At 45.1% G+C, this 11,759-nt stretch overlaps 1 protein-coding gene across 1 annotated transcript; it reads right to left on the bottom strand.

Moving 5' to 3' along the window:
- Positions 1-1,554: 1,554 nt before the first annotated feature.
- On the bottom strand, positions 1,555-11,731 carry LOC121545453 (protein FAM186A). The gene is made up of 7 exons (XM_041855989.2): positions 10,945-11,731; positions 6,917-7,148; positions 4,664-6,698; positions 4,336-4,528; positions 3,608-3,804; positions 3,269-3,436; positions 1,555-2,892 (listed from the first exon to the last, which is right to left on the bottom strand). The coding sequence occupies exons 1-7, from the start codon at positions 11,071-11,073 to the stop codon at positions 2,850-2,852; spliced, it is 2,997 nt and encodes a 998-aa protein (XP_041711923.1). The 5' UTR covers positions 11,074-11,731; the 3' UTR covers positions 1,555-2,849.
- Between the last annotated feature and the right edge of the window lie 28 nt (positions 11,732-11,759).

The following is an 11,759-nucleotide window of genomic DNA, read 5'->3' as shown; positions in this document are numbered from 1 at the left end:
TTACAAATAACACCAAAAAAACACACATAATAGTAGAATTGGTTAGAGGGCTGTAAAACGGCAGCCATTCCAGCGCCATTAATTCAATCTTCTCTTCCTCTGTATCCGCTGCTATAGTCACTTTCTACCACTCTAACCCAAGGAAACTCTTTTCCACCTTCTCCTCCATTCTTAATCCACCACCCCCTCCCCCTCCCTCCTCTCCCTCTGTGGACGACTTTGTCAACCACTTTGAAAAAAAGGTTGACGAAATTCACTACTCATTCACTCAGCCTATTGAGTCCACTGGTTTCACTCACACATAACTACCTTAAGCCTTGAACACTTTCTCCCCTCTCTCTCCAGATGACATCCTGTTACTAGTGAGGTCTGGCCGCCCGACAACCTGCCCGCTCGACCCCATCCCCTCCTCCCTTTTCTGGAGACCTTCTCCCATTCCTCACTTCCCTCATCAACTCATCACTGACCACTGGCTGTGTCCCCTCTGACTTCAAAATGGCCGAGTTGCTCCCCTCCTCAAGAAACCAACACTCAACTCATCTGACGTCAAAAACTATAGACCTGTATCCCTTCTTTCTTTTCTTTCCGAAACACTTGAGCGCGCTGCCTCTGATCAACTTTCTCGTTATCTCTCTCAGAACAATCTTCTTGACCCTAAACAGTCAGGCTTCAAGACGGGTCATTCAACCGAGACTGCTCTTCTCTGTGTTACGGAGGCTCTCCGCACTGCCAAAGCTAACTCTCTCCTCTGTTCTCATCCTCCTAGATCTATCCGCTGTCTTCGACATCGTGAACCATCAGATCCTCCTCTCCACCCTCTCAGGGCTGGGTGTCTCAGGCGCTGCACACTCTTGGATTGCATCCTACCTGACAGGTCGCTCCTACCAGGTGACGTGGAGAGGATCTGTGTTTGCACCACGTACTCTCACTACTGGTGTCCCCCAGGGCTCGGTTCTAGGCCCTCTCCTCTTCTCTCTATACACCAAGTCACTCGGCTCCGTCATATCCTCACATGGTCTCTCCTATCATTGCTATGCGGATGACACTCAACTACTTTTCTCCTTCCCCCCTTCTGACACCCAGGTGACGACACGCATCTCTGCGTGCCTGGCAGATATCTCAACTTGGATGTCGGCCCACCACCTCAAGCTAAACCTTGACAAGATGGAACTGCTCTTCCTCCGGGTGAAGGCCTGCACGCTCAAAGACCTCTCCATCACGGTTGACAACTCCACAGTGTCGCCCTTCCAGAGTGCAAAGAACCTTGCTGTGACCCTGGACAACACCCTGTCGTTCTTTGTAAACATCAAAGCAGTGACCCGCTCCTGCAGGTTCCTGCTCTACAAAAATGGCATATTATATTTAACACCTCACACAGGAAGCGGCGCAGGTCCTAATCCAGGCACTTGTCCTCTCCTGTCTGGACTACTGCAACTCACTGTTGGCTGGGCTCCCCGCTTGTGCCATCAAACCCCTGCAATTTATCCAGCACTTTCACTTGACCCCCCCTTCCTCTAGCTCTGACTCTACTGATAGCTACATTATTGAGGAAAAGTGTACTTTCTATGCCTGTGATATGTGGTTGTCCCATCTACCTAGCTTAAGATGAATTCACTAATTGTAAGTCGCTCTGGATAAGAGGGTCTGCTATATTACTAAAATGTAAATGTATAGTGTGAGTTTACATACCCCTTTTGTTGTGCAAATGTATATGGTGGATATTGTGTGAGACTGTGAGTGAATTATTTGTTGTAGTCATTGTGCTACTGCTGCTACAATTGTTCTACAAGCTGTTATGTTCTGAACAAACTGAGTAAAAACTCAAACGGACAACTAGAAAAAGCTCAAACCAAGTTTATTCACCCACTGTGTCAAACAGCTGCAAAGACAAGGCATGATTACACAAGCACATATATTTATAACCTTTTAATAGGCGTGGTCAACTCCTTACACATCTAGACAACCGATACATCTCTGTTGCTAGGCAGGAATTTAATTGGTTCCTCTCACTGGTGTAGTCACAGCCCTGCCTGTTACTAAAACCTTTGTGGGCGTGGAAGTGTATGTGTGAGATAGGACTGTAGTAAGAGAGTCGTTGTGGTGGGCCTCTCTGGCCCCCCTCCTAGAGGTTTCTTCTCACTTCATCTGTTGATTTGACCTCGAGACGCATTCCTCACTCCTCCCTAGTTCCGCAGCTGGCCTGCCTTATCAGAGACTAACAATTGCCTTTCGCCTCCCTCCTTAGAAACATGGAACAGTAACTTTCCATATACCTAGTTCCCATCTACCCTTCATTAACCCCAACCTATACATTCCTTATACATGTAAAGTAATTAATGAGTTCTAGTATGGTAACATGAATAAGTACATTTCAAGCTAGAATCTAACAAAGCTGTCTTCACCTGCTGGTGCTCAAACAGAAAAAAAGTACATTCTCAGAACTGCTCTGGAAAGCCAGATAAGCCAGAGGTCTTCAGGAATCAGTTAAAGACCCCTAATAGACTTCTGCATGGATTAACTCACTGTAGGAATCAACCCATGTCCAGTCCTGATACCAAAGCAAACAGAGAGGGAAAGTCTTATAGAAGGGGAGAGGAAACCCCTCTAATCAAGGTTTTTAAAATTATGTGGCTATGTGACTGGATTCTTTGGATGCCTCTTCCCGACAGCTCAACAACTGTACCTTCTGCGCATATGCTTGTTCGGCTGCACTGTAACGCCACTGAAAACGATAGTGTGGGAGTAAATGAGGCTTGGAGCACGGGGCTGGAGTGAAAGTATTCTTTATTGGATGGCGGTTGAGATTAGTGACAGACTGGATCCCTTCAGTAGATCATCTCCCTATGCGTCTACACGTCTCCTCTAGCAAGCAGCAGCTGTCCCCCAACCATCCTGAGACAGAGAAGAGAAGAGAACATAGTAACTCAAACTTTAGTTTAGCTTGTCTTTAAATTTTTGTGCTGGGTACACTACACACAGAGGACAAAAGTCAGTTTCCTGTGCCTTGCTCTCTTAATATCCAATATCACTGTAATAAAACACGGAGGCCAATTTGCCCCTCCAGCACTCAAGAAGTGCAGTGGCTTCCCATTCACACATCACAAGCCAATGAGAATTTAGAAGCAGCCTATACCTTTCACCAGGGGGAAGGACATAATCCTAAAATACTAAGATATTGCCTTGTATTGCTCTCTAAGCTCCTAACAGCACCACACTATGTCCATTGATATCATGGATATGCCAGTTGATGCAGTGTGTGAGGTCTTACCTGCCCTGTGCGGAGCGCAGTGCGGTGGCTCGGCTGAGGTCAATCTCCATCAGCAGGGGGATGGAGGAGAGGTTGCAGGGGGGAGCGGCCATCTTCCTGGCCAGCTGCATGTTGTTCATGGTCAGATTACAATGCCAAAGTGTGGGTAGCTGGCCCCTCAACAGCTGCCTGAGAGAGACAGAGCACTGAGTTACTGTATCTGTACCAATTAGGAAGGGAAGGGAGAGCTGAGGCTAAACATTGCAGTATGGGTACATGAATAATAATTTACTTCAGCAACATAAAGGCTATTTAATGAGTTCACAATAATGTGGGGGTTCACAGTGGGGGTCCCTGTACCTGACTCCGCTCAGGGGTCCGGCCTCTGAGGCGGGCATCACCAGGTGGGGGGTCTGGGCTGGAGAGGGCAGGAGGCGGCGCTGGCAGCCAGGGTTCAGGGACCACGTCAGCTTGTGGGACTTGATGGTCAGGTGTTGACGGGAGTGGCTGGGGCACAGGAACGGGGTGAGCAGGTGCACGTTGTAGTCTTGTCTTATCTGAGGACATTTTAGGAATTGTGGTTGATTTATTTATTTATTTTAAAGGTGCTGTGTAGTAAGTCTTGTGCCATCGTTTACTAATCTAACCATCTAAATGTCAAAGTATAACATAAAGTATGGTTGTACAGTCCAAATAATACGCTGTGAAGTACCTTCTGAACAGCCATTACTCTTGTATATTTTCTGTTGAAATACCCAACGGAGAAAACAAAAGTAGGAAAACTGTACCGCCCACTTCCTGAAGCAGGATCGCAGCTTCACATAGAATGGATATAGATCAACAGAGTTTGCTTTCCATGGGAATGACCATTCTAAAACGTATGTGTTTGAGGAAAGGCTCTGAGCCCATTGGGTTTCAAATGTTCCATTGAGCACCTTTAACATTTTAAATGACCACAACATCATTAAAGATAGCCAATGATAAAGCCACATGTAAAGCCATACGTCTGTAGGAGAACGATTCAAAGGCAGTGAAATTAATTTGAATGTAGCACTATATTAAGGTTTGTGTCTACTATTCCTCCTCACCTCACTGAATAGATAGAGCATGCGAGCAAGGCAGGTCTTGCGGCTGTGTTCAATAGCAGCTTGTTTAGCACTCCACCGACGTAACATCCGTTTCTGGTACACATCCAGTTTCGTCAGGAAGGAGTATATTTCTTTTACCGACTGCCCATCCTTTAGCTCCCGAGCAGCAAGTAACTGCATATTCAGATTGTACCTGAAAATGAAAAATAGAGGTTGAAAAATAAGTTGAATTCCAAAAATACAAGTTCTGTTCAATAAATGGGCACGTGAATCATATGAACAAAATAATTATACCAAAAAAGAGTATGAGCATAAATTCTTATCATACCTGACTTGCTGCACTGATCTGTAGGCCATGAACTTGCGGAGCAGGCAGGCCAGTCTCATCTCATCCATGCCCAGAATGTGTGTGATGAGGTCCTTGGCCATGCTGTACAGCTCAGTGGAGATCTCCCCGCTGATCACCGCCTGCCTGAGCAGCTTCAGGTTGGTCCTCTGAGACTCCACGTTCACCTGGTAGGTCGCCCCCACCATCACCGTCTTCTCTATCTTCCTCCCCTCCTCCACAATCTCCATCTTATACCGCTCCAGGTCCTCCTGGTCGGCTGTCTCTATAAGTCTAGGTTTCAGTACCTGTCTCATTGTCTGAGGTGGGGTAGGGCTCCTCCTGATTCGCTTCTCTACCAGTACTTTGACAGGTTTCTCGATGTGGTGGTGGCGTTTCTTCTCCACTCTGATCTCCTCTTCCTCTACGAAGCTGTCAGAGGACGAGATGGAGAAATGGCTGGTGGATGGCTGTTCCTCCTCAGTCTTGGGCTCCCTATCCAACTTGTTGTACATGTCTATGAGTCTTTCCAGGGCCAGGCGCATCTTACAGGCCTGCTGCTTGCTCATGTTGTTAATGTTCTTCAACTGGATCAGGACCTCAGACACAGAGTGACGGCATTCTTGGCGGAGTCCTTTCTTGGAAGCAGACTTGGCGTTCTTGTCTTCTTTCATGAGCATGTGCACATTGGCGCCCAAACTCTCAATGTTCTGGTCATGCCTGACGAACATAGAGTTGATCTCTTTGAGCATGTCCCCTGGTGACTTGGTGGTGTCGTCCCAGAACCCCGCCCGGGCCACTTTGTCCTCCTCAAACGGCAAGCCCAGGATGCTGTCTGTAAATAACCCGTGGAGTTTTGAGGTGATATTGTTGAAGGAGTCTCGGATGGTTTTCTGAAGGATGATGTAGAGTTTGATGGCTTCGTTGGCCTTGTCTGCCTCTAGGCCCATCCCCTGAACACTGAGGGACTTTTCAATTATGTTGAACACAGATGACTGGAAGCCATCCAAGAGGCTGGTGCTGTTCTTCTCTATGGCCTCAAAGAGGTCCAATTCATCAGGTGATGGCTCGGCCTCGATCTCCTCTTCAGACACAGGGGAAGGTGTGGGAGGTATCTCCTCTTCATACGTCTCCTCTTCGACATACTCCTCCTCAATGGGCTCGGGCTCTGGCTCCGTCCCGTCCGTAGTTTTGGGTGGGCTCTTGGGTAGCTGTGGTTCCACCACTGATGGGGCTATCTTTGGCTTCTGCTCCTTCTTGGACGGAGGGGGCCGTCTGGGATATTTTGGCTTGAATGGGGCTGAGGTGCTCTCTGGCTGGGTTTGGCTCTGAGTCATGGGGAATTCCATCACCTGCTCAATCACTTTAATCACAGGACCCTGTTGACCTGACCTGACCATCCCCTCCAGCTTGTGGATCTGGAACTTGTGCGCTGCGATCTCCTCCTGAAGGTTATAGTTATCTCTCTCAAGTTCGGTGATCATCCTCTTGCCCCCTTCCAGCTCTGCTTTGGCACGGGCCAGGTTGGCATGGCAGTCATCAGCCTTCATCTCATCCAGCTGGGCCTGGGCTTTGTGGGCCTCACCAGTGCGCTCCTGCAGAGCCTCATTTAGGTTGTGGAGCCCCGTCTGAATGAACTTAAAGGCCATGCTCATGGCCTTGTTGCAGGACATGGACTTGGCGATGTCACCCAGCATGAAGGAGAGATCTGTGGAAGACTTGGTGGCCAGGCTGGGGTCCGCCATCATGCGGTCCACTGTGGGCGGCTGCAGCTCCTGGATCTTCAGTATGGTCCTGGCGTCAACTTTTGACTCCAGCCACCAGTGCCACACACCTCCCTTCTTATGTTCTGCTTCTATCTTCTTGGTTTTCCTGGTGTCGAGTTCGAAGAGGAATCCACAAAGCTCGTGAAGACGTACAATGCAAGCTTGGATGTCCGACATGAACCTCTGGATCTTGTGTTGCATCTCCTCAACCCACTCCTCAGTGATGCCATCCACCTCCCGGAAGTCCTCATCCACCTCCACCAGTTCCTGGTCTATAGCGATCAACCAATTAATAAAATGTTATTAATAAAGCCCTAACAAATGTCACAACGTTTTTTTACAGTATCCTGGCCTAAACCCCTAAAGAGCAAGCAGTGTATAAAAATACATTGTACAGAACAGATATCACAACCATGGTAGCATCAATTGCTGAAGTGCTTTGGTCCAATTCTAAAGCACTTTGAACTGCTTTTTGCACTGTGCCACTCACTCATGTCTCTGAGCCACTGGAGGACCACGCTGAGCTCATTTTCCTTGTCCAGGTTGGACTGTAGGAATGCTTGGATAGTGACGAGCTGCTGGCCACGCCTCCGCTTCTCCTCCAGATGCTGTGATTGTGTTAGCAGGTCATCATCCTCCTCCTCTACAGCCGAGGCCAAGCGCGTGCGGTACAGCGCCTTGTTCACACTGTTCAGGATCACGTGCAGTCTCTCTGCTATGTCCTGTAGATATTTGTATTTGTATTTATTAAGGATCCCTATTAGCTGCTGCCAAGGCAGCAGCTACTCTTCCTGGGGTCCAGCAACATTAAGGCAGTTATAGACAATTTAAAATATTACACATTACATTTCATAACACTTTTCACAACACATATTAAGTGTGTTCCCTCAGGCCACTACTCTACTACCACATATCTACAATACAAAATCCATGTGTACGTGTGTGTACAGTCATGGTCAAAGGTTTTGAGAATGACACAAAAATTAATTTTCACAAAGTCTGCTGCCTCAGTTTTTATGATAGCAATTTGCATATACTCCAGAATGTTATGAAGTGTGGTCAGATGAATTGCAATTAATTGCAAAGTCCCTCTTTGCCATGAAAATGAACTTAATCCCCCAAAAAACATTTCCACTGCATTTCAGCCCTGCCACAAAAGGACCAGCTGACATCATGTCAGTGATTCTCTCGTTAACACAGGTGAGAGTGTTGACGAGGACAAGGCTGGAGATCACTCTGTCATGCTGATTGAGTTAGAATAACAGACTGGAAGCTTTAAAAGAAGGGTGGTGCTTGAAATCATTGTTCTTCCTCTGTTAACCATGGTTACCTGCAAGGAAACACGTGCCGTCATCATTGCTTTGCACAAAAAGGGCTTCACAGGCAAGGATATTGCTGCTAGTAAGATTGCACCAAAATCAACCATTTATCGGATCATCAAGAACTTCAAGGAGAGAGGTTCAATTGTTGTGAAAAAGGCTTCAGGGCGCCCAAGAAAGTCCAGCAAGCGCCAGGACCATCTCCTAAAGTTGATTCAGCTGTGGGATCAGGGCACCACCAGTGCAGAGCTTGCTCAGGAATGGCAGCAGGCAGGTGTGAGTGCATCTGCACGTACAGTGAGGCGAAGACTTTTGGAGGATGGCCTGGTGTCAAGAAGGGCAGCGAGGAAGCCACTTCTCCCCAGGAAAAACATCTAGGACAGACTGATATTCTGCAAAAGGTACAGGGATTGGACTGCTGAGGACTGGGGTAAAGTCATTTTCTCTGAGGAATCCCCTTTCCGATTGTTTGGGGCATCTGGAAAAAAGCTTGTCCGGAGAAGACAAGGTGAGTGCTACCATCAGTCCTGTGTCATGCCAACAAAGAAGCATCCTGAGACCATTCATGTGTGGGGTTGCTTCTCAGCCAAGGGAGTGGGCTCACTCACAATTTTGCCTAAGAACACAACCATGAATAAAGAATGGTACCAACACATCCTCCGAGAGCAACTTCTCCCAACCACCCAAGAACAGTTTGGTGACGAACAATGCCTTTTCCAGCATGATGGAGCACCTTGCCATAAGGCAAAAGTGATAACTAAGTGGCTCGGGGAACAAAACATCGACATTTTGGGTCCATGGCCAGGAAACTCCCCAGACCTTAATCCCATGGAGAACTTGTGGTCAATCCTCAAGAGGCAGGTGGACAAACAAAAACACACAAATTCTGACAAACTCCAAGCATTGATTATGCAAGAATGGGCTGCCATCAGTCAGGATGTGGCCCAGAAATTAATTGACAGCATGCCAGGGCGGATTGCAGAGGTCTTGAAAAAGAAGGGTCAACACTGCAAATATTGACTCTTTGCATAAACTTCATGTAATTGTCAATAAAAGCCTTTGACACTTATGGAATGCTTGTAATTATACTTCAGTATACCATAGTAACATCTGACAAAAATATCTAAAAACACTGAAGCAGAAAACTTTGTGAAAATTAATATTTGTGTCATTCTCAAAACTTTTGACCACGACTGTAGAGTGCGTGTCTTATCATGTGTATGTGTAAGCATGTGTCTGTGCCTGTGTGTGTCTCTTCACAGTTCCCGCTGTTCTATAAGGTGTATTTGTATCTGTTTTTTAAATCTGATTCTACTGCTTGCATCAGTTACCTGATGTGGAATAGAGTTCTATGTAGCCATGGCTCTACTTAGTACTGTGCGCCTCCCATAGTCTGTTCTTGACTTGGGGATTGTGAAGAGACCTCTGGTGGCATGTCTTGTGGGGTATGCATGGGTGTCCGAGCTGTGTGCTAGTAGTTTAAACAGACACCTCGGTGCACACTTCTTACAAAAACAAGTAGTGATGAAGTCAATCTCTCCTCCACTTTGAGCCATGAGAGATTTACATGCATATTATTAATGTTAGCTCTCCGTGTACATTTAAGGGCCAGCCGTGCTGCCCTATTCTGAGCCAATTGTAATTTTCCAAGGTCCCTCTTTGTGGCACCTGACCACACGACTGATCAGTAGTCCAGGTGAGACAAAATTAGGGCCTGTAGGACCTGCCTTGTTGATAGTGTTGTTAAAAAGGCAGATCAGCGCTGTATTGTGGACAGATTTCTCCTCATCTTAGCTACTGTTGTATCAACATATTTTGACCCTGACAGTTTACAATCCAGGGTTACTGGAGGGGAGAGACTTAGCCTCGTACAAACCGTCCTGATCTCGCATCGGATGGTTTGTATGAGGCTAGGAGATACTGTATAGGCCTACATGGAATACTACTACAAAGACTATTGTGTAACGATGGAAGGGGAACAGCAGGAGACGGACTTGAACCTGACTCTGAGGTTACAGTAGGGCGAGTGCACTACCACCTGTGCCGTAAAAACAGGGATGCCACACTACTATGACGTGATTAGATGAAGAAGTAGAACACGTGGCATTATGAAAAAGTGCTTCTCTGCCATATGACCTACAGGTAGTGAGGGGATATTACCGATCACTGCACCTGTACACAGCCCATCTGAAATTAGCCCACCCAACTACCTCATCCTTATGTTGTTATTTATTTTGCTCTTTTGCACCCCAGTATCTCTATTTGCACATAATCTCTTGCACATCTAGCATTCCAGTGTTAATACTAATTGTAATTATTTTGCACTATAGCCTATTTATTGCCTTACCTCCATAACTTGCTACATTTGCACACACTGTATATATTTTTTCTGTTGTATTTTTTTGACTTTATGTTTTTTTACCCCATATGTAACTCTGTGTTGTTGTTTTTATCGCACTGCTTTGCTTTATCTTGGCCAGGTCGCAGTTGTAAATGAGAACTTGTTCTCAACTGGTTTACCTGGTTAAATAAAGGTAAAATAAAAATAAATAAAAAATATTGGTATCTATGCTCATATCTCATTCCAGCTAGCTCATATGTTTCTTAGAGCTTGGTGAGATCGTGGTTGTCCTATGGTTATTTTGCATACAACCTTCCCACAACTTTCTGGGAATGTTGCAGGATAGTTGCTTGGCTTTGGAACATTCTCAGCACATTTAAGGAATTGGACAAAAAAAACGTACTTTCATATGTGCTTGGAGTTTAACAAAAAGTTACCCCAAAATAAGCTAGCAGTGTTATTAAAATTCTCATTGACACATTCAGAAAGTTTTAACAAAGTTATTAAAAAATCTCCAAATAACATATCATTTCTGTTCTCAGAGCATTAATAAAACCTCTCAGGAAAACTTTCAAGGAACCAGAGTAAAACGTTCTCAGAACCTCCCTGCAACCTAAAAATAAACGTTCCCAGCACAGGCAAAATGTTTACTTCTGTTCTGAGAACGTTTAAAAAACGTTAAATTTTACCAGTCAGTGAAACCAAAAACATATGTTCCCACAACTTCCAAGGAACCAAATATGCTAGCTGGGCTCATATGCTCTTGTTAAATACATATTTTTATGACAATTCTTCACAGCAATAATTGCATATGATCATGGGCGTTACAAGAGGAACCCTTTTTGGAATGTGACTCACTCGTTTCGCTCGACCCATTTCAGCAATCTCCAATTTCCTCAGTACCACCTCAACGGAATGTGGTACTTCTTGAGGTGTAGAAAGGATCTTATCCAAATCTATATCACTCATAGTTAGTTTCTCCTCCATTTTCCCCTATGATAAATAACTATTTCTCAGAAAAAAATTAATACAAATAGATATACTTTTGAAAGAAAAATAGATATGATATAATATCCTATTTATCTCATGGGCTCTTTAAATAAATACACTTGAAGTACCAAAAAAATAACATTTTTGATGAAGCAGAGGCGAAGTCTCATTCTTTCAGAACTGAGAACTTTGAAACCCACTAATAAAATAATAATATATGACGTCATATACTTTGTTACATCATAGACTCCTTTCAGTTTTGGGGAAGGAAATTTGATTTTACAAGGGAAACCTATAATTATTGTAGGCCTATGTGGATTTCTCCATCACCATTCTGAATAACAGCTTTTGCCCTGACATACTCTGCTATTTTCACAGGAATGAGCTAACAGTGCATGGCCATATGGTCAAATTACTCTCACATCAGTGGCTTTGCTGCATAATGCAACAAACCTCTATTATACTCCCTGCTATCTTTTAACACAGATACAAGACCATTCTACTGTCAATTTACAGAAAAAGACCAACAAATACCACAACATGTTATTCAAGAAAAATAAAACAGATTGCTTAGCTAGCTACATGCGTTTGTCTTGTTGTTCATATGGCCGCCATAGAGTAAGCACAGCTTACTAAAAATATATTTATTTACCAGCATCAATATGTGTGGGTTTTGTAACTGG

The sequence above is a fragment of the Coregonus clupeaformis genome, unplaced genomic scaffold (assembly GCF_020615455.1).
Source record: "Coregonus clupeaformis isolate EN_2021a unplaced genomic scaffold, ASM2061545v1 scaf0012, whole genome shotgun sequence".
Classification (NCBI taxonomy): Eukaryota; Metazoa; Chordata; class Actinopteri; order Salmoniformes; family Salmonidae; genus Coregonus; species Coregonus clupeaformis.
Note: the sequence above shows the minus strand (reverse complement) of the source record. Positions and strands in the feature narration are given on the sequence as shown.

Excerpts from the sequence above, each read along its gene's own strand:
- LOC121545453 (XM_041855989.2), bottom strand. The coding sequence starts at position 11,073 with ATGGAGGAGAAACTAACTATGAGTGATATAGATTTGGATAAGATCCTT. Across the intron at positions 7,149-10,944 it reads AAATGGGTCGAGCGAAACGA|GACATAGCAGAGAGACTGCA; the intron begins GTGAGTCACATT and ends AAATATCTACAG. Across the intron at positions 3,437-3,607 it reads GGACCCCTGAGCGGAGTCAG|GCAGCTGTTGAGGGGCCAGC; the intron begins GTACAGGGACCC and ends TGTCTCTCTCAG.